At 34.9% G+C, this 23347-nt stretch overlaps 2 protein-coding genes across 3 annotated transcripts in view; one reads left to right on the forward strand and one right to left on the reverse strand.

Moving 5' to 3' along the window:
- Window positions 1–15912, forward strand: part of ACSS3 (acyl-CoA synthetase short chain family member 3) — a 156084-nt gene extending 140172 nt beyond the window's left edge. For both annotated transcript variants that reach the window (XM_011374866.2, XM_011374858.2), the window contains 3 exons: window positions 12567–12666; window positions 12752–12927; window positions 13757–15912. In XM_011374866.2, coding sequence (XP_011373168.1) covers window positions 12567–12666; window positions 12752–12927; window positions 13757–13825 — 345 coding nt within the window. In that variant the 3' untranslated portion in view covers window positions 13826–15912. The remainder of the gene's footprint in view (window positions 1–12566; window positions 12667–12751; window positions 12928–13756) is intronic.
- A 721-nt stretch (window positions 15913–16633) lies between these two features.
- The window catches only part of PPFIA2 (PTPRF interacting protein alpha 2), a 465706-nt gene continuing 458992 nt past the window's right edge, over window positions 16634–23347 (reverse strand). Inside the window, 3 exon segments of the mRNA XM_011374878.1 lie at window positions 16634–18031; window positions 20018–20109; window positions 21303–21462. Of these exon segments, the coding sequence (XP_011373180.1) occupies window positions 20051–20109; window positions 21303–21462 (219 nt within the window). The 3' untranslated portion in view covers window positions 16634–18031; window positions 20018–20050.

Consider the following 23347-nt stretch of genomic DNA (forward strand, 5'->3'; position numbering starts at 1 on the left):
TGTATATGGTGTAAGAAGATGGTCTGGCTTTTTTTTTTTTTTTGCATGTATCTTTCCAATTTTCCCAACACCATTTATTTAAGAGACTGGTTTTTATATTCTACCTCCTTTGTCATATATTAAGTGAGTGTATTGTTCCATTGATCAATATATCTGTTTTTATGCCAGTACCATGCTGTTTTAATTACTGTAGCCTTATAGTATAGTTTGATAGCAGGTAGTGTGATACCTCCAACTTTGTTCTTCTTTCTCAAGATTACCGTGGCTATTTGTTTTTTTATGGCTCTGTATAAATTTTAGGATTATTTGTTCTAGCTCTCTGAAAAATGCCATTGGGATTTTGATAAGGATTACATTGATATACAGATTGCTTTGGGTAGTATGGCCATTTTAACAATATTGATTCTTTCTACCCATGAATAGGGTATATACTTCTATTTATTTGTATCTTCTTCAATTTCTTTTTTCAATTACATAATTTTCTGAAAACAGGTCTTCTGCCTTCTTGGTTAATTTGATTCCCAGGTATTTTATAGTTTTCAACACAATTGTAAATGGGATTGTTTTCTTAATTTCTCTTTCTGAAAGTTCATCATTGATGTATAAAAATGCCACTGATTTCTGAATATTTATTTTGTAATCTGCTACTTTACTGAATTCATTGATCAGTTCTAACAGTTTTTTGGTGGAATCTTTGCATTCTCTATATATAGTATCATGTCATCAGCAAATAATGAGTTTTACTTCTTCCTTTCCAATTCAGATGCCTTTTATTTCTCTTTCTTGTCTTATTGCTGTGACTAAGACTTCCAATACAATGTTGAAGAGGAGTGGTGAAAGTGGGCATCCTTGTCTTGTTCCTGATCTTAAGAAAAATGCTTTTAACCTTTCCCCATTGAGTATGATGTTAGCTATAGGTCTGTCATATATGGCCTTTATTATGTTGAGATATGTTCCCTCTATTCCCACTTTGCTGAGAGTTTTTATCATAAATGGATGCTGGATTTTGTCAAATGCTTTTTCTGCATCTATTGATATGATCATATGGTTTTTATCTTTCGATTTGTTAATGTGGTGTATCACATTAATTGATTCGTAGGTATTGAACCAACCTTGCATCCTAGGAATAAATCCAACTTGATCATGGTGTATGGTATTTTTAATGTACTACTGAATTCGGTTTGCTAATATTTTGTTGAGGATTTTTACATCAATGTTCATAAGAGATATCGGCTTGTAGTTTTCTTTTTTTGTAATGTCTTTGCCTGATTTTGGAATCAAGATAATAATGGCCTCATAAAAGGAGTTAGGGAGCATTCTCTCTTCTTGAATTTTTTGGAATAGTTTGAGAAGAATAGCTGATAATTCTTTGAATGTTTGGTAAAATTCGCCTATGTAGCCATCTGGTCCAGGACTTTTGTTTTTTGGGAGGTTTTTGATTACTGATTCTATTTCATTGGTGGTAATCGGTCAGTTCAGATTTTCTGTATCTTCTTGACTCAGTCTTGGGAGAGTATATATTTCTAGGAATGTGTCCATTTCTTCCAGATTGTCCAATTTGTTGATGTATAATTGCTTGTAGTATTTTCTTATGATCCATTGTATTTCTGTGGAGTCCATGGTTATTTCTCCTCTTTCATTTCTGATTTTATTTATTTGAGTCCTCTCTCTTTTTTTCTTTGATGAGTCTGGCTAACGGTCTGTCACTTTGTTTATTCTTTCAAAGAACTAGCTTTTGGTTTCATTGATCTTTTGTATTGTTTTTCTAGACTCTATTTCATTTATTTCCTCTTTGATCTTTATTATTTCCTTCATTCTGTTCACTTTGGGCCTTGTTTCCTGTTCTTTTTCTAGTTCTTTTAATTGTAAGTTTAGATTATTTTAGCTTTTTCTTGTTTCTTGAGGTAGACCTATATTGCTATGAATTTCCCTCCTAGCACTGCTTTCGTGTGTCCCATAAATTTTGAGACGCTGTGTTTTCATTTTCATTTGTCTCTAGGTATCTTTCAATTTCTTCCTTGATCTCATTAATAATTCATTCATTGTTTAGTAGCATGTTATTTAGCCTCCATGTGTTGTGTATTTTCCTGTTTTTTTTCTTGTCGTCAATATCTAGTTTCATACCATTGTGATCAGAGAAGACAGTTGATATGATTTGAATCTTCTTAAAGTTACTGAGACTTGATTTGTGTCCTAACATGTGGTCTATCCTTGAAAAATGTTCCATGTGCACTCGAGAAGAATGTATAACTTGCTGCGTTGAAGTAAAAGGCTCTGAAAATATCTACTAAATCCATTTGTTCTAGTGTGTCTTTTAGGCCCACTGTTTCCTTGTTGATTCTTTGCCTGGAAGATCTGTCCATTGGTGTCAATGGGGTGTTAAAGTCTCCTACTATGAGTGTATTACTATTGATCTCTCCTTTTATGTTAGTCAACAATTGCTTCGTATATGTAGGTGCTCCTATGTTGGGTGCATATATGTTTACTAGGGTTATGTCCTCTTGATTTATCAATACCTTTATTATTATGTAATGCCCTTTTTTATCTCCTATTATAGCCTTTGTTTTAAAATCTATTTTATCTGATACAAATATAGCTACCCCAGCTTTCTTTTCATTTCTATTTGCATGAAATATCTTTTTCCATTCCTTTACTTTCAGTTTGTGAGTGTCATTGGATCTGAAGTGGGTCTCTTATAGATAGCATATGCATGGGTCTTATTTTCTTATCCATTCGGTTACCCTATGGTTTTTGATGAGAGCATTTAATCTGTTTACATTTAAAGTGATTACTGATAGGTACATTGTTACTGCCATTTAATTATTCATATTTGTTATTTCTATTTTCTTTTTTAGCCCTTCTCTTTTTACAGAAGACCCTTTAACATTTCTTGTAATGTTGGCTTGTTGATGATGAATTTCTTAAGCATTTTCCTGTCTGGGAAGCTCTTTATCTCACCTTCCAGTTTAATCAAAAGCCTTACTGGGTTGAGTATCCATGGTTGTAGATTCTTGTTTTTCATATCTTTGAATATTTCTTACCATTCCCTTATGGCCTACAAAGTTTCCACTGAAAAGTCAGCAGACATTCTTATGGGGTATCCTTGTAAGTAACCAGCTTCCTTTCTCTTGCTGCTTTTAAGATTCTCTCTTCGTCTTTGACCTTTGGCATTTTAATTATGATGTGTCTTGTTGTAGGTCTGCTTGAATTCCTCTTGTTTGGAACTCTTTGTGCTTCCTGAACCTGTATGTCTAATTCCTTTGCCAGTTTAGGGAAGTTTTCTGTCATTATTTCTTCAAATAGAGCCTCAATCCCTTGCTCTCTTTCTTCCTCTTCAGGTGCTCCTACGATTTGGATATTTTTACACTTCATGTTGTTCCAGAGGTCCCTTAAACTACCCTCATTTTTTTTTTAATTCTTTTTTCTTTCTTGTTGTTCTGATTGAGTGTATTCTGCTACCTTGCCTTCCAATTTTCTGATTCCATCTTCTCCTTCGTCCATTCTACTGTTGAATCCTTCTAGCATATTCTTCATTTCTGTTATCGTATTCCTCATTTCTGTCTGGTTCTTTTTTATGGTTTCTATGTTCTTGTTTATGCTCTCGTTGTGCTCATCCATTCTCCCCATAAGTTCGTTAAGCATCCTTATAACCATTATTTTGAACTCTGACTCTGGTAGGTTGCTTATCTCCATTTCATTTAGCTTATTTTCTGGACTTTTCTCTTGTTGTTTCATTTGTGGCATGTTTCTTTGTTTTCTCATTTTATTAGCCTCTCTGTATTCTTTTCTAAGTGTCAGGAATATTTGTTTCATCTCTCAGCCTTGGCCAGATGGTCTAAAGTGGGAGGTGTCTTGTCTGGTCCAGTGGCACAGTCTCCCTGGTCCCTTGTGCTAGGAGCTGTGGAGTGACCTTTGTGTGAGTTGTGTGTGATCTTCTGTTGTTGCCAAGCCTTTATTGTCGTCAGTAGATCAGTGAGTGGAATTAACATTTAGGCTAACTAATTGTGGGAATTGGCTGGACCCTCAGGATAATAGTAATTGCGTGGGGACTGACCGCACTGAGTGGGATTTGCCCTAGCAAGCTTGTGTACTTGTTGCAACCACTCTTTGTATGTATCACTACTGGAACTAGTTAAGAGTTGCTCCATTGTGATCTGGTGCCAGTCTCCAGATGCAGGGGTTTTGTAGCCCCTTGGGAGGGGCTCCCCCATAGGTCAAGGTCAACTGCTGCTTTTGATTGCTCAGGGCTACCCAATGAGAACTACAAAGTGATCTGTTGATGGTTGTTGCCTATGCTGGATCTGTAGGTAAATGGAAGAGACAATGCTGTAGGCAGCTATCAGTTATCTCCTGTCCCTGACCTATGGCAGTTTAGCAGAGGGACCAGTGCTCCTCAAGGCCTGATACTGCCTATCAACTGCCCATAAGTCTCTGAAACTGGATGAGCCTCTGGATGGATGTTGGGTGGCACAGGGACCCCGGGAGTCTCCTGGGTCTATTGAGTAAATTTCCCTTTGCCACCACAGTGTCAGTTTACGTGCCCATGCTGTCTCTGTGGCTTCCTGTACAAATTTCCAATTGTAGCAAGGTCAACTGCTGCCCACCCCAGGCCTAAATGTGCTACCCCAGAGCAGGGGCAACTGCCTATCAATGTGCAGCAAGCACTTTGTGTACTGGATGGGGCAGGAGCTGAGGGAGTTGAGGGCCGTCAGGCCAGTACAGACCCCTGCAATCCCCTTAAGAGATATTGCAGCTCATATAGGCGACAGTGGTCTGTCCACAACTGTTTTCCTCAAAATGTGCTCATTGTACTAGCCAAGGTCTGTTGCCTGCGCTGAGCAACCCCCGAGCCAAGCAGGGCACAAGAAGCTACTTGTCAGTAGGCTGAAGGCACTTTGTGGCTTGGGTGAAGTGGGATCTCAGGGAGACAATGTCTGTTCGGCGAATACAGCCTCAGTTTTGCTGTAACTTCTGTGCCTAGGCGTTCCCACCGTAGACACGGATCACAGTGAGACTAGCTGCTGTCAGGGATGGTCTCACAGACCTCTGTGCTCCCCGGACACAATATTGCAACTCTTGCAGGAAGCAAAGGACTGCCTGCCACTGATTTCTGTGCAGTGCCTTCCCTGTGCCAGCCAAAGTTTGTTGCCTGTGTGGATTAGGAGATAGGGGGGAAGGGCACGGCTATGGCAGTTCACTGTCAATGGGCCACCTGGGGCAATTTGTGGGTAGGGGGTGATGGGATCTCAGAGAGACAATGACAGTCAAATCTGCTGTTGCTGGGATTAGAAATGCAACTCACAGCAATGGCCGTCCGCTGTGAATACTTGGACCTGAATCAATGGGAGCAGGGCTTGGAATCCATCCAGCAACAATTTCCCTAGGCAATCTGCAGGTTAGGTGGGGTGGGCTGATTCCCTCAGGCCAGCACTCCCTTATGGCTCTGTGGGAGGGGTCTGCACAATCTAGCTGGCATGGTCTATAGATTATGCTGTAGCGGGGCCGGACTAAGGCACAATGGTGGCTGCATTTCCAACCCTTGTTCTGATGCCAGGTAATGCAGACTTTTTCAGAATGAATCCCGTGCGAACTTCACACCCACTGCTAGTGTCCTGGATGAGAGTCCACAGGTCAGAAAGCTTGTGCCCGGGACATCTAGGGTTAGTTGCCTTCCATCTCACCCAGACAGCCGGAATCCCTTCTAGTTTCTATAGTCAGAGTTATTGGAATGTCCTCTTCACTGGGCTGGGCCCTGGGCTGGCAGCCCCCTAATGAGACCAGGACCCTTCTCCTTTAGGAGAGCCTTTACAGCGTCACTTTCCTTTGGTGATCCTGCACCACCCGCAGGTGCGAGTCCAGCCCGATTTGTGACTTTGCCCCTCCCACTGGCTTCAACATGGCTCCTTTATATAAGCAGATGTAGATGTTATGATCAGCTGGATTTCAGGTGATTCTCTATGTTGATTATTTTATAATTTGGTTGTAATTTCAATGTGGTCCTGCCCAGGAGGAGACGAACCCTGCTTTTACCTAGTCCGCCGTCTTCCTCCGACCGTCTATGTCATCTTTTCCAGAACCAACCCGGTGATAGTTTAGAGAGTGAGACGAACTGCACTTTAAATGAAAGCAAATTTTTAAAGTAGTATGATTGATAATGCAGTGGGATCAGAGTATGCAAAATCAAAGTTTATCTCCTTTCTTCTAATTAAAAAATGGTCACATTTTTTAAAGGTGGTACTTACCTATAGTCCAAATTTAACACTTCTGGTCATGGCACTTTTTTGAAAGTGACAATCAGATATTGAGTAAAAGGAAAAAATTTATAAAATATTTTGGAATATATGACCTTTATGTGCACTCATAATATTTTCTTGTTTTTAACTGGCTCTGAATTTTATAATAACCTGAAATTGAAATTTATGCTTCATGTATTTTGGCTTGTTGACAGAAGGTGGTTCTGGTTGCATGAACTTTTAATTTCTTGCTTGTAGGAGATTACCTCCAATATTTACCTGCATTTCTGACAGACTCAGCTAATCAAAATATGGAGATTACATATAAGCAGTACCTATTATCAGTCACAATTCTTAGTTCTCTCTTTTATTTTTAGAATGAAATGAGAAATATCGGCCTGTTTAAATATATATTATATATTACATACATAATATATATATGTGTGTGTATATATATATATATACACACACATTATACTTATATATGTTCTACTGATGTCCTTCTCACACTATGTAACAATAGAGTGAGGCAGGCAAAAGGTAGGCAGTTGAAATGGCAAAATTGAAAACTGTGCCAGAATCAATGGCATTTAACAGGAATTTTGTTAGTGAGTCTTGGAGTACTTATAACACATAACGAGACACACCTCAGCCTTCAAGCTTTAATACAAATTAAATGTTTAACTCTATTATATATTTATGTCTACTAAGAAAATGAATATATCAATTCATATCAGGTCTTTTCTATATTAGAATCTATTAGAGAATTGTGAACTAATATTTTTTTTTTTTGTGGCTTTTTCTCAGCTCCTAACAAAATTGCTTAACAAAGTGATAATTAATATGTATGTGAAATGTTTCTATTGATACCATAACCAGCTTTTATTAAAGTGCCCAAATTTTAATTTATATTTAAATACTTTTCCAGGATTCTCAATAATGGATGCCAGGTTCCATCTTGACTTTTTGAAATAAGACTTAAGGGTCTTAATCGGTTGGAAGTCTGGTTCGTAAAAATTAAAAGTAGATTGAATGTTGTTTTACATATGTGGTGAAAATATCCTTTCCAGTTTCTCAAAGTAAAATTTGACAATTGTATTACCTTACATAAGACTTAAATAAATTCTATTAAAACTATGACATCAAAACATTTCAAGAAATTCTATGTTCTTTTCTGTTCTCATCATAAGAAAATAGAATCCTATAATAGCATTTTATAAATTTAATAGGACATTATTCTGGCAGATCCTAACACATGTGAGGACCTTCTGTAATAATTATTAGGAAATAATTATATCAATTGGAACACTTAATTAATCTTTGAAAGCCTAGCATCTAGCTAGACATTTGGGACCCTTTGGTGAAAGTTCAAGGTGTTCTTAAGGAAATTGGGTCTGAAATCTGTTAGTTCAGGTCTTGAGAGCAAAAATTACTGGGAGTCAGTGTGGTCCATCATGCTTGGTTCTCTTTCACAGTTGTGGGCAGACCTTTTTATGCTAAGACATCTCCAGGGAACAAATTGGGCTCCCTGCTTCATTGTTTCACTGGTAGCTTAAGTCTCAGTTTGTTAAAGAATCCTACTAGTATCCTTGGGAGCTGGAAAATCTGGTGTTAAAATACTGCATATAAAGCCTAGGGTAGTGTTCACATATAATTTGCACTTTGAAAGTTGTTCTGACCAATGTGTAATTTTTTGTTTTCCAACTTAACTATTCTATTCACTGCTTTAAGAATGATTTCTTGAATATATTTCCATAAAGTACATATTCAACAGAGATGCCATGCAATTTCAATTCTAGCCAGTGCAAACTAATTACTGGATTTAAATAGTTGTAAAAATTACTGAATATTTTCCTTAGTATTGATATGACTATTGATGAAGATGTGGACTCTGACAGTTTTCTAGATGATTACAATGTCAGAGGAAATGAAAAAGCATTCCTCTTCTTGCCACTGCAGAGACACTCTCCCACTGCAGAGTGTCTCTTTGCACCTTATGAGGGTGCTTGATTTAAACTAAATTTTCTAAAATGGAAATACTTAAAAACAGAACTGAGAAGCTTATTTAATTTAGCTCAGTAAAAGTTCAGCCTTTTAAATCCATTAAAATTTACACGAAAGTGGCAGTATACCAGTAACAATGAATGACAAGCATTTATCAGACCTATTACCATAACCTTTATAGACTCACTTTTGGTGAGACACCTAGTATTTAAGTTGTATCACATTTTAAAGGTATTTAAATGCCTGTTAACCACAGATCCTTTATGGAATTCATATGGAGGGAATGTATGCATGTGGCTTTTGATCGTTTTCTCTCATAGGACATTTGCTTGGCTTCTGTCCCTTAAATGTTGCCAAGGCATATTTTGATGCTTTCTTTTTTAAAAATTCAGTAGTTGAAATCATTTGGCATACCAGTATTGTTTGTGGGGTCAACACAGAAAGCTGCCTCCCTTCCTTTATGATATCTTTAACATTGATAGATTAATATAATATTTTAAACAGTACAATAATGAACTTCATGTACAGATGACACAGAATTCTGGGAAATGATTGTTTCTCACAGATTTTAGAGAATTTACTTGCAGTTGGCAAAAATAGGAAACTTTGATATTATAAGGAACTGTGTTATGTATTACTTCTGATTTCAAAATACTCCCTGCCCTTATATATAAGCAGTCAACATTTTCCCATTCACTTTTAAAAACATTAAGACCTAGAATATAAACATGGTGAAATTAAAATAACAAGATGAAAGCTAGAACTTTTGACATTTAATTTAGTTAAAATTACAGTTATGCTGGTGAGGTGACAAAATATCTGGATGACTGATTTTTTTATGTTTATAGTGATTTGAACAGCTACCTTGGCATTTAAAAAACTCAGGTATAGAGGCTTGTGGCACCAGTGAACACTTCAATAAGTGGGATTTTTTTTGACAATTAAAACTGTGCTTAGTCAGGTAAAAGGTTTTTTCTCTACTCATTAAAATGAGAATAGTAAATCAGAATTACAGGATTGAGCTTACTCCATCTATATCCTACCTGTTAAAGACAAAATATTCTCTTCTATGAACTGGTGACTGACTGCACTAACTACCAAAACAAATCTCTAGCAAGAAAATTTGTTTTTACTTTTAACACAGGGACCTAAAAAGTAAATAAGATCTGAACAAATAGGAAAGCTGTTGGAAGTATTTTGAGAGTTCAACGTGAAGCAGTGGGAGGACATGGTATTATATGGTCCATGTTTTGCAGAAGCTTTTAAGTCAGGCTCAACTAATGGAAAGAAGGAGTAGACATCTTTATCTCTGGAATGAAGTTAATAAAACATATGGTACAAAAATCATTCATATAACACCTACTATGTATCCTCAGCACTATAGAAGTCTAAAACTATGTGGATGAGAACTCTTAAAACTCAGTGCTTCAAAGATGATGCTAACAATAGGATTTATGAGAAATGTTGATTTGTATGTTTAACTGGGGTCGTGTGAGGAAGTACCCTGGGTTCATACCAAACATTCTAGCAGTTCATTGAGTCTTCTAAGAGTTCAGAGAAAACTCATTTTCAACTCGGCTTAATCAAATAAAAAAATATTCACAGAAAGTTTGGGACTTGAAAGTGGCATATCCTAGATTCTGTTGATTTTTCTCCTACCTGTCTGGCTGTGCCTTGTTAGTTTCGTTTCCCAGCTTCTTTTTCCTGTAGCCATTAGCTGTTGAAGATCCTTAAGACTCTCATCCCTTTCTTCTCAATACTTTCACCCTAAATAATCTTATCCATGTCCATAGCTTTCATTAACATCTATACATCAATGGCATTGAAATATGCATTTCTAGATTAAGACTCTCCTCAGATCCAACTGCATTGATTTGGATATCTCAAAGGCATGTCAATGAAACATCTCCAAGACTTATTACATGATCTTTCCTCTTAAGCCTAGCCCTCACTGGCATTTTCTTGCTTAGAAAATGACATCACTAGTCAACCAGCTGCTCAAACCAAAAACACAGAATCATCCTTAACCCCTCTGCCTTCTTCTTGCTCATGTTTAATTTACCGTTAAATTTTGTCCATTTTATCTCTAAGAAACTCTAGAATCTTCATACCTACTACCATATCCTTAGTCTAATCTAATAGCCTCTTGAATAGTTTCACTGCACAAACTGTGATTCTCACTCTCAGCAATCTTCTATTTATTCTGCACGAGGAAACAAACTTGTGTTTTTCAAAATCCACCCTAAAGGGAAAGAAGCCAGTCTGGAAAAGCTGTATGCTGTACGATTTCAACTATATGACATTTTGTAAAAGGACTTTGGAGACAGTAAAAAGATCATTGTTCGCTAGGTGTTAGCAGGAAGTGAAAGATAAATAGGCAGAGCACAGGGGAATTTTTAGGGCAGTGAAACCATTCTGTAAAATATTATCGTGGTGGATATGTCATAAAACACACAGAATGTACAACACTAGGTGTGAACTCTGATGTAAACTAAGGACTAAGGTGATAATGATATGTCAATGGCAACAAATATACCACTCTGGTGAGGGATTTTGATAGTGGGGAAGCTTATTGGTATATGGGGGCAGGAAGACTATGGGATTTTCTGTACTTTCTGCTCAATTTTGCTATGGACCTAAAACTACTCTAAAAAAAAAAAAAAATCTATTTAAAAAACTGTTCTGATCTTGCATCTCCTCTTCAACTTCTGAAAATGCTTTATTACTTCCAATGCTGCTAAAATACGTTGGAAGTCATTAGCACAGCCTGTCTTTAACTCTGCAGCTTCGTTTCCTCTTGTACCATTCTTGAACTTGCTCTTGCTTTCCAGCCACAGCAGTTTCTTTCAGGTGTGAATGGTATATGCACAGTCCTTCAACAGGGCTTCTGTCCTGCCCCACTCCTCCTTGCTGAATTGATGTGTCTACTAATCCTTTAGATCTGAACTTATTTCCTAAGGGAAGGCATCTCTGATATCTATATCTTTCTGCCAAGTTAGTTACTTTTGCTATATCTCTCATATAAAAAACGCATTATTTCCCCCAAAGCCCTTAGTATTTTTATATTTAGACATTCATAATAATTAAATATTTATGATTACTTATTAATATTGCTCTCCCCTGCTAGACTATAAGCACCATGAGACAGTGCTCAGCCTGTTTTTGCTCACTATTAAGTCTAGTGCTTGGAATGAAGGAGATATTTAGTAAATATTTGTTGAATGAATGACTAGAAGAATGAGAACTACCATATGAGCTGTTGGTATATTGCTCACTGTTTTCTCTTGCCATTAGGGATTTGCAGTCACTGAAATATGTATTACTTTCTCAGAAAATGACTTTTGAATATTCATTTTTAAAAGTCCCAGCAGAAATGGTGTTTTAAACCTTAAGCTTCTGTATTTCATGTGGTTACTGTGTGGGTTCTTCTGATTCCAGATAGATAGCTTCTTTGTTCTTTAACCCTTTTTCCATTTGCCTGGAGATAACTTACAGATTACAATCCTACCCTTACCCCCAAAGTTTGCTATGAAGTATATTGCTTTTATTATTATTTTCATATGGCTGTAGTATAGTGATAGTCTTTGGAAACAAACGACATTATTCTATTTATAGCATTCTGTTTTAGTGGTTTCATCGCTGAAAATGTCAAATCTTAGAAAACGTAATATTCCTATGTGAACTGCATTTTTTTTTTTTCTAATCGGGAAAAGGGTTAAGACATTCAGAGCTTAGGGTGAGCAATATGAAAATGGTTGCTTGATAGTGATGATTATTTTATGTCAGGGCTTCATTCCTTGTCCAGTCTCTTCTTTCAAGTCTTGGAAAATCTCTTTGGGTAGGTAGTCATTCAAGAAAAGAAATGCTCTGTTCTTTGCTTAGTAACATGTGAAAATAAAATCACTATTTATTCCTGGGGCTGCCGTGGGTTCTTCTAGTAGGTGTGCTCATGGTAGCCAGCACTAAAGAAAAATCACCATGAGGCCGTTTGTTTTCAGAGGCCCATTGCAATCTGTTTACATGTGATATTCACTGCATATTTTCCTTGACTTCATTAATAAACAATTTGAGATAAAGGAACAATTTCCTTATATTCCAAGTAAGTTAAGCAATTTCTCGTAATTACTGTCAGCCTTTAGTGAGTGACTGCTGTGGGGATCCTAACCATGCATTCCCATAGTAATGATGTGAATTGTAAATTTGTAGTAATTTTCACACAGGCAGCTATGGGTTTTTGAATTCTCTTACATACACTCCCCCCTCCCCATTGAAATAATTTATACACATACATACACACACACACTAAATGAATACTTTTCTTTATTACAGTCAGTCCTTTCCCATGGCAGTGTGGGCGACTGCGCTGTGGTTGGCAAGGAAGATCCTTTGAAAGGTCATGTCCCCTTAGCCCTCTGCGTGTTAAGAGAAGGTGAGAGATTTTTGTCCTCCCTATCTGGGTCCTGAATGACTGACTTAGGTTAATTCAGTGCTTGCCATCTGAACTTTCTCCCTAGGTATAAATACAACCGAGGAACAAGTTTTGAAAGAAATTCTGAAACATGTTAGACAGAGCATCGGCCCTGTGGCTGCTTTTCAAAATGCCGTATTTGTCAAACAGTTACCCAAAACTAGATCTGGCAAAATTCCCCGATCAGCTCTGTCTGCCCTTGTCAATGGCAAGCCTTATAAGGTAAGTTATCAAGGACGTTTAATGCTGGTTCTAGAATTTTTTTTCCCTATTTTTTTGTCATCAACAAAGTTCTAAAAAAATGGTTCTCAAGCATGAATTGTATTCCTAAAAATACATAATAGCACTTTTTTTTTTCAAGGTTAGGGGTAAATTTCATAGCTACTCTGTAAGAATGAGGGTTGAGAGAGAAACACAGAATAATTAAAACCATATTCTTTGAGATTACAGGAATTGGTGTATGAAATATTTTTACTATTAGTAAATATGTCAGTTAAAGTCAAATGAACTTGTGGAAACTCAATCTAATTGAATTAAAGGTACATTTTCCTTCATTGTAGTCATTATGACTATTAGTGAATCAGAAAGCAGACAACAGACTGGCTATATGTGTTTTAAACAGCCCTAAAAAGGTAGATATGCTGATTGTGTTGAGTGAAAATTATTTTGGGGACTTTTAGGCTGATTCAAACATAAATATTCTTTTAATTTGTGTGCATTTTCATAGATATGCATATTTTTAGTCGTTATATGAGCAAATGCAAAAAAAATTTTTCTTTTTATAGAGGCATATAGAAAGTCCGATAAGAGGAACTCTCTAGAGAGTATCATCGAGGACAAACAGCTTTGCTAATTGAACAGTTTATTTTCATTATCTGGAAGACTATAGACACATTTTAAAATATTAAGTTCAAAGTTTCCTATTTTTGAGTATTTCCATATGAGTATTATAAGATAATGAGGAATACACATTGTATGTAATTATTTAATTATAAGAAGAGTGAAAGGGGTTCAAGGAAGAGCATTCATCTGTTTCTAATTTTCTTCCCAGGTAACACCTACAATTGAAGACCCCAGCATTTTTAGGCACATAGAAGAAGTGCTGAAGAAAGCATCATGACATTTTCTTTTTTGAGTCAATTTGAGTCAGTTTTTTAATTGAAGTCAAGTTTTTATTTTCCAGAAATAAATATTTAAATAGAAATTACTTGCAAACTGAAATGTGAATTGTGAAGCTTGGTCAAAAAAAAAAAAAATGCATTTGAAGACTAGTGAAGGACATGCATCTTCTGTTTGATTAGACCCAATTAGCATTGTTATCAATTATCTGTAACATGGCTCATTATAAGTTGTCTAGAACTTTTAGAAAAGTATATCTAATATATGATTTTAACAAAATTGTACCCCCCCCAATTTTTAATTGAAAGTGACTTCCTAAAAATAGTAATATGCAGCTTTGATCTAAAACCTAAGACTCAAGTCGAAGTCAGGAAATTATTACAATTTTTCTTACAGAAATTTGGAATACTTTCTAATTTTCTTGAGATGCCCACACACATGATTATTTTAAATGAAATGGGAAGTTTTAGGTAATCGTCTAATCAGATGATTTTCTAGGTAGAAGGACCTGTCTGGTCACACATTTCCTAAGGGAGTGCTGGATACCAGGGCACAGCTCTGTCCTCAGGTCATTTGTTACTTAGTCCAGGGAAATCACTGGCCTGGCAGAGAGCCTAGAAGTCCTTTAATCCTTTCTCTTGGTCATGGAGATGAGGGCTCTTTGCAGCCCCTCCTGTCTCCGTTCTTAGTTGACTGAGTACTTAAAGATTCCAGCTTCTTATGGAAACAAAAGAATGATATAGAAATGGGATATACTGGCAGAGAAAGCTTGTAAGGAAAAAAATATAAACATTTTAACGAGATCAGGACGAGTTCTTAAGAGAAACCAAAAAAAAAAAAATCTAGATTTTTATGTGAAATCTCTAATTTTAAAATGACTCGCTAAAAAAAATATTGTGACATCCAAACACATCTTTCCATGTAAACTTCTATAAAACTATTGAGCATTGAAAAAAATTAAAAATGGTTCTTTGTTAATAAGCTTATGTCAATGTAGCAATTAACCAGAGTAGATATAGATAAGTAAATATTTGTTTTATGTAGGGCTCTACAGAATACCAGTAATCAAAGAATACATTTAAATGCAAAAATATACTATACCCATTGAGTCTTTGATGTTACTCAAAGTATTCCTTCATCTTTTAGTCCATCAGGAACATTATTATCAAGAGCAACCATCTTAACATAATGGTCTGGGTACATGAAATACATGTCAAAGATAATAGATGAGAGCTTATTTACTTGCTTTTTTCATAAAAATCACCTACAACCTGTAGAAAGACATTTTGAAAATGTATGCTTTTTTGGGAGGTGGGGTGGGGACCGTAGGCTATAATACAAATGACTTCTTAAAGTCAATTCTTATTTGCTTAAATTGGCTTTTTGATTGTTACACCTGGAAAAAATACACTCATCTAGTTGTTCCCATTAATTTTCTTAGTAGCTTAAACTAGCTAGCCATTCAGCTTATAATTTGAAGCTGTTGAGTGCCTTGAGCTGTTGCTTCTATTGGGTACATTTTATCCATGATCACATCTATAATCTTAACAAATAATCTATTTTTAATGTCTTAGCATTAAATTGTATTACCTTATTTTTTTCATATAAGATTCACTTAATTCAAAATTGCTAATGCTTCAGCTGAAAGTATCATTTGCGAGGTATAAACTCAAGGTATATTGTACAGATCCAAGAAGTATATAAAGGTTACATCTTTGGTCCTCTTGCACATTTTTCCTGGTAATCATATCTAAAGGGACAATTCAGCAAGCAGGCTTGAGCTATATTCCAGTTGAGTGGGAAGAAAACAATGCACAAGACTGGGCAAGTAACTTTTTCTTGTATCTGGTTGAGGAAATTTATCTCCTTTGCAGGATCAGAGAAAGTACTGTTACTTTCATATGAGTAAACGTGCTTAAAGTTTGGAAGGAAAAAGGAATTTTCTGTTTTAATACTAACTGTGAAGCACTTTTACTGGATAGTACCTAAAATATTCTGAATTAAATGTATCTTTAAAAATAACAGTATGTTATTAAAAATGCAATCATCTTTAAATATGCTGAAATAAATTCTCCATGATATTTTAAATTTTTATAATTTTTTTACCGTAAGTCACTGGAAAAACTAAAATATAAAGATTTTCTTTAAAAATATATAGAAGTGTTTTTCAATTATTTTTTGCTCATGAAAATGTACTATCTACATACAAACGAGTCCTGTTTTACATTTAGATGGCCAATTTATATGAAATTGTATTTGTAAAGGCTGTGATCATTAAAAATGTAAAAATTCATAATGTTCATAGTTGGTCATGAAATGGGTTTTAAATGGATTTTAGAATCTGGCAGAAAGTATCTGATACATTGCAGAGTTCTTTATGCTTTTTTGAGGCAAGTAGGTGGATCTTTTTTATCCATATGTTAGAGTCTATTATAAGTGATTAACATTCTTTACTAGGTGATCTCTAAAGGGGAAAAACTGTTTCTGTGATAAAGTCCTGTATAAGAGTATATATAAATCTAGTTTATATTATTATAATATCATAGTTTCTATATTATATTTCATTTCTGTAAGTCAGCATTCCCATGTCCAGATGAGCTCAAAAAGCTCTTTCTCATTGTTTTTGCTCAGGCAACAGTTTCAAAAAATTTAAAAATCACTCTTATAAGCAAGTTTAGTACTCCCTCTTGTGGCAGACTCACTTTTGAAGATAAATATTAGATTGAGTCACTAAAAGAACAATTTTCATTATAGTTTAAATAAATTGTTAAACTTTAAGTGACTAGAAAACAAAGCTTAAACAGAGAACTGGAAGTATTCTTTTTTTTTATTGACAATGGAGAAGGTTTCTGTTACCATTACCTTTTGACTGAATCTGTTAAACAAAAATAGACATCAAAACAAATGTAATGTACGTGCAAACATAGCAAATCAAATACAAAAAAAGAAATTACTAATGACAGGTTTTGCACTTAATAAGATCAAGTAGCAGAAAATCAGCAGTTAGATAAATGGTAATATTAAATAGGTTGTACTTTGAAATCTCCCATATAAACAAAGAATAAACAACAGTAACACCACCAAATAAAGCCACAAGGAAGAGATTACTCTTCTATACTTTATACACTATATATGTTAATCATTCTGTCTTTCCTTTATTTCCTCTGATAAGATTGACTTCAGGGAAGTCGAAACAAGGCCATCTCGGCTAAAAGCTTATAACATTAGACATGAGTTGGCTATTGCCCTGTTACACTGACAAAAGGGAAGAGTTTCTGGGATTTTGTTTTTCTCCAGTGGAAATGAGCCTCAGACTCTGCAGTGGTTGATATTCACTGAACAGTGCTGGCTGGCGGTTCAAGATATTTGCATGAATGTGTGATTCTTAGTAAAGAAGTTTTTTCTTAAATTATTATTATTGGTCCACAGGTAACAAGAGAAGATAATGTTTTTCCTTTATAAATTTTTTTTAAATAATTGCTTTGACTCTTGTAAACAGTTTGGCTTTGTTTTGTATTGAAAAGGAGATCGAGCCATCACAGTGCTATTTCTAAAGATAGAGGACATCCCTGATTGCCTTTAAAGGTCTATTTTTGGCTCCAGAACCAGGTTAAATCATTCTTTTTGACATGATCAGAGGCAGGTTTTCAGCTTTAAGTATTGACAGACTTGAAGGTGAAACATGTGGAGGCATGAAACATGCTTCCAGGAAACATATCAATTTGACTGTTATAATTCAAAAACTGTAAAAATGGTGGAATGGTAAAATACAAACAGTACTTGGAATTGTCAAATGTTTGCACTCAAGACTCCATGAACCATATATTTTATTTTTTAAAAAATCATATTTATATCCATTTACATAAGACTTACACATTTAAAAAGAAATACATACACAGTAATACATAAATGCCTAGTATATTACAATAAAACATGAAAAAACAAGTGGCTCCATTTCATAAAAGCATCTGTTGTACAGAATTTATGATGTGGATGATGCTTATTATTCAAATGACTTAAGCATTTCTTTCAATTATAGTACACTAATCAAACTTAATATCTGACCCCCCCACCCCAATCACATTTTCAGTTTAATAAACCATTACTTGTGGTTATTTCCTTAGAAATCAGTCTTCACAAAGGTATTCACTGCTCGTCTTCTTAGATGGTAGTGCACTTTAGGTAGGGTAGACTGAAAAGACGACATCTAGAATATTTAATGGATAGTGTTAGTTTACTAAAAGGTCCCAGACCAGAAAATCCCCCTCTTCTACTCTTGGTGTACCTCCATGCAGCCTGCCTACTTCTGTCCTGAGATAAGCAATAGGATATCATCTAGAAAGTAACCAACAGCTATATGTAATGAACATTTGCTCTTCAATTTCATGCAGGTAAGCTTAAATAATACTTGCTCAACTTTGTGGAAAGTATGGCAATAATATAAAAAAAGATAATCACAAAATGCGACCAGTCCTTTTGAAAACTTAAGTTTGCTCATTAATACATTGTGTTTAGTTGACCTACTTAATGGAAAAGTTCCTATATTTTAGAGCTCTTAAAAAGATACCTTTGTTTGATAGTGACAAAAATATAATGATAATAAAACATGTTTTAAAGAATAATGGTCAGTGCTGTGGCATCATTGATTCTTTCCAGTCATAATATACTCGGGAAAAGTTCACAATTACTATTCCTAACACAAAATAAATAATATGTTCTAAATTAATAGCAAAAGTGATGTTTCATCAAAATACAAATTGATTGTCCTAGATTAACTCACTGTAAATAAAACCTTTATCTCATTTAATGGTAAAAACTAGGAAATAGGAACTCAAATGCCATGCACAAAATACAGACTGCAAATAGTTAGAAGAGTAATTCTACCCATCAGTCTAGAGCTAAGAAGCAAGCACTACTCAACATATTAAATAGTCATTTGTAAATTAGTGAAGTATTTAGTTCTGGGAAAATTATCATGTTATGTGTAGAAGCTATTACAAACAGTATTTTGGAAAGCCCCTTATTGAGCCAAATTATAATATACTTTGGATCATGCCTAATTAGATGCCAAATTGTATACCATAATTAAAATTTTAATGTTAGGGTTTTATATTCTGAAATTAAATCTCTTATCTGAAAGCTTTTTGTTTTATCATCAACAGCTTCAAATAGTGACCTAAATAAGGCAGCATACCAGCTCCCATATTAGGCCTCAAAGACCAACAATAAATTGTGTGGAGCGTTTAGTTCAAGGCAATAAATAAACAGCACAAGATGAGCTGTTCCTCTGCCTATAACTGCTTCCTCTCCTCTGTGCACACATTTGGTTCTAATTATTGCTCTAAAAGTATTTTTCCAAATTAATTCACTGTAAATGGTAGAATATTTTGGTAACACACAGTTCTAGGTTAAGAAATGTTTTACAAGCATTTGTCATTTATAATGTAGGAAACCACAGTTTTATTAACATTGCCAATAAAACTTCATTTTGGCATGGATTTAGAAGTCAATTCCATCAACTAATATTTCTCTCTATATAAATGTCTTACACCTTATGATTATGTATCAAGGTTTTCTGATAGTTCTGTCAGCCATTCTTACAAGTACTTTCACCTTGTTCCTATGCTATAAGCCCACGTACTTAAAATTCACACTTGTTTTCAAGAAATATAAATCACCTTGATGAAAAACAACATGCTAAAAGTTGTATATTTTCAATTATGCTTTTATTTTTAACACAAAATCATCTCCAAATCATTTTCTTGTCTCTGCCACTATTTGACTCTGTGTACCTACCAGAATCACTATGCATCTATTTCGGCTTCCCCTATATACTCACTTGAAGGGGTATTATTCTGTAAGTGCCAAACTCTCATCAATAAAATACTATGTGTGCCCATATAAAATGCCATTAAAAAGTAGAAGACGGTATGGTAGCAATCCATTGAGTGTAACAAGATAGTGACAGGCCTCCAACAGACAGACCTTAAACCATAGCAGACAGATGATGACAGGAAATCCTAGATTAAGAGCTAAAATATAAAGGTTCCTTTTTACACTCTAACAATTCAAAGGGGTTATCTCACTTCTGTACTGCTAGGTCATACCAAAGAGTATTGTGTATATTCACTAGTCTATGTAGGTTCCACTTTTTTGGTGGTTTCTTTTTTGTCAGCCAAGGAAAACTACTCACAGCAAGTCAGTGCTGCCTCCTTTGAGTAGCTTGTCAACATGAGTATGTGCGAACAGTGGAGTTGTCTAACCTCTGCAGTCTTGATGAAGTAACTGCAAATGGAGAAAAGGGCTTTAGAGGGACTTGATGATTGAGTACACAATTTCAGATGAGAAGGATTTATTTTCCCTGCATAAAGGGATCCTGAACATATTAGTAGAACTTCTTTCTCTCAGATATAAGCCACTCACATTCCTTGTCCCTAGACCAAGTTACTAGTGAAAATTTCTTTCAGTGCGATTCAACTGAGCTTTAGCGTTGTGTATTTCCCCTTAGATGGAATCTGTAATGAGAGCAGCTCCCCGAGGTGCTTCTGTTTTGGAAGCGAAGACTGATCTTAGAGAATTCAATATAGTGGATGTTTTCCCCTCTGAGTATTGAAGAGCTTCTACACTAATTTTAGCTGTGTTAAATTCCTAATGAATTTTACTAAGATGTTCCATAATATTAACAAGTTAGAAAAAAATGTAGATTAAATATTACAGTTTATATAAGAATGAATTTTAAGGGCCACGATAACTGTAACCTTGAAAAGAAATAATGACTCTCGGTGATTGTTTTAATAAAGAGAGTGGGGCTATTTTTTTTAATGCTTACTAAACAGAAATAACTTTGTCACTACCATTTGTAATTGTCTCTCCTTCAGAATGGCTACTTTCTTTTGTGAAGTATATAACTCAAGTCTAATGTCCACAGAAGGAAATACTAATTGTAAAATTACTGTTGGTTTTGTGTTTGTTTAATTCTCTTCTCATGGTTGTGCTTGTTTATTTAAGGCCTTCTGCCTTGGTCAGAGGTGAGAATACCTGATGAGCTTGAGTGTCTAAGGCGAAATATAAAACTTGCAATATTCAAACACGTGGGGTGACCGTGGAGTTAATTTACATTTATGAAGGACCCTCAGTCCAAGTCCAACCTCTACCTAAACAAATTATTTACTTTAGGAATAGAAGAGTAAAGAAACACAAATCATGCAGATGTTTATTATTCTTCCTAGATGTGGACATTAGCCAAAATCTTTTTTTAGGATATTATAAATAATTTTTAAAAAATGAATAAAGTGCCATGAATTCATGCATTAGCAGTTTACAAAACAGTCTGATCTGATGAAAGCAAAGTAAACTTCAAGCAGAGCAAACCAACTCAAGAAAACAATTCCAGAAAGCTATGCAAGGGCAGAGAATGATAACTAGCTATTGTTAAACAAGCTTTTCATTTTTTAAGCAGAAAGGGAAAACTACTGTACCATCCGTTGTCATTTTCCTTGACTGCCCAGAAGTTGTGGTTAACCTAAATCCAGCTGGTAATGTTTCTGAGGACCCAGGCATCATGCTAATTCCATGTACTTCACGGGGAGGAAACTGCCTTCTCCAGGTAGACCCACGCCTGAAATTCTTGTCATCACTCTGCCAGTACAGAGTTAGAAAAATGTAACATTGATTATTTACATTCAGTCTATATAGCATACATATAGAATACCATGCTTTATTCTAAGAGTTCTATTAATTCCAAAATGAAAATGCAGGACGTTTGAAACCACTGTTTTTATAAAAAAAGGTTTCCTATCATTTCAAATCTGTCATCTATGAAAGTAAACATCTTTGAAAACCTAAAATAAAACCCCTAAGTTTTTCCAAATAGTATATATTAGGTATATTTGTTGCACTTTATACAGACTGGTTTTATGGTATAAGATGACATATTTAGTGGAATAAGTGTTGAAGCACACTTGAATAACTATTTTGTGAATTTTGCTTTTACCCAAAAAAGAGATATGCGATAGAGGAAAAATATATATGAGATAGACCCCGCACATAGGATACAATAAAAAACACACTCTATAAGAAAAACTAAAAAAGTGACACGTTAGATTTTATCTCATACATAATTAACTTGTAATTTGTTAAAAACCTATGCAGCCTGGACATCATCCTTTTAATAAATACAGGTGCTCTTTAGATGCCACTAAAAGCACAATGTAACTCTGGTTGCTGTTTTATAAATATAATTCTAATTGCTGATTCTGTTATATATTAATGATATAATTTTTCCCTCTCTGTGCATACAAAAAATACCTGCATAGATAGAATTATTTTCTCTAAATCGGTAAGCAGTAATATATAATTTAGCATTTAATTGGTAGTATTCTTTGTATCTAATTCTAAGGAAAATATTAATCATTCCACATAGATCTTATCTTCTTATATCATTAAGTTTCTCATCTAGGGAAGACTGTCTATTCCTTGAAGTTAAAGTTAAGTATGTGTGGTTGACCCTATTAGCTCAGATAACTTCATTTTGGCAAAGAGAATAATAGACTGATATTCAGCTCAAATTATCATTGCTACAAATAACACTATAGGGCATTCTTCATCGTAGACCATTATCTTAATTAAGTAACATTCAAGATCAATTTGGGTAAAATAAAATCATTTGTATAATGACATCTCTCCACTGTTCTTTTAGAGTCCTTGTCATCAATAGCTAAATTTTGTTTAGATTTTCTAGATATCTTGCAGTTTAAGAAATGTCTGCTACTCCTCTTCTCAGCTGTTGGGTTTTACATGCCCTAGATCTCCAAATGTTAATAAATGCAGAAAAGAAGCAGAATTTCACAATCATGGCCTCTCCAACTTCTTGAATCTTAGAGAAGTTGTTGCATAAACATAAATATTATCTATTTCTACAAAACTACATTACATTGTAGAAATATACAACTTCTAGAAGGTATGAGTTATGGGCTCAAAAATAAGCTGATAAGTCAATAATTTAAATCATGATTTCTTCTGTTCTTTCGACATAGTGTTACTGCAGAAAGTAATGGGAATTATAAAGCAGCAAAATCATGGGAAAAAATTTCCATGAGATGAGGCCAAAAGGTATCCTCTTAAATGAAGTGAAAGTCTATAGAAACACATGAGCACTTCCCAAATTATTTCAGTGGAATCTGAAAAGGATCAGCCCCAGAAAGAAGTCCACTCTGGTTCTGGACAAGTTGCTTAGCTATTTCTGTTCTCACTCGAAAAACAAAAACAAATAAAAAACTAGACAGAAGAGAGTCGAGGGTTTGAATGATAAAATCATTTTCCGTGTTTTTAATAATAAGACACAGGGGCAGCATATTTTAAAGGCAGATAGTCACATCCCATTTAAACCTTTCTGCTCATTTCTTGCTTACAGGAAGCAACACTATAATTCACATAGGCTTGTGTATCTACCGAGACAGCTCCTTCAGATCAATCTGCATTTTAGAATGCAGCAATATGACAGATCTTTAATAATTTTTATTAA

Source organism: Pteropus vampyrus, unplaced genomic scaffold (assembly GCF_000151845.1).
Source record: "Pteropus vampyrus isolate Shadow unplaced genomic scaffold, Pvam_2.0 Scaffold9, whole genome shotgun sequence".
Lineage (NCBI taxonomy): Eukaryota > Metazoa > Chordata > Mammalia > Chiroptera > Pteropodidae > Pteropus > Pteropus vampyrus.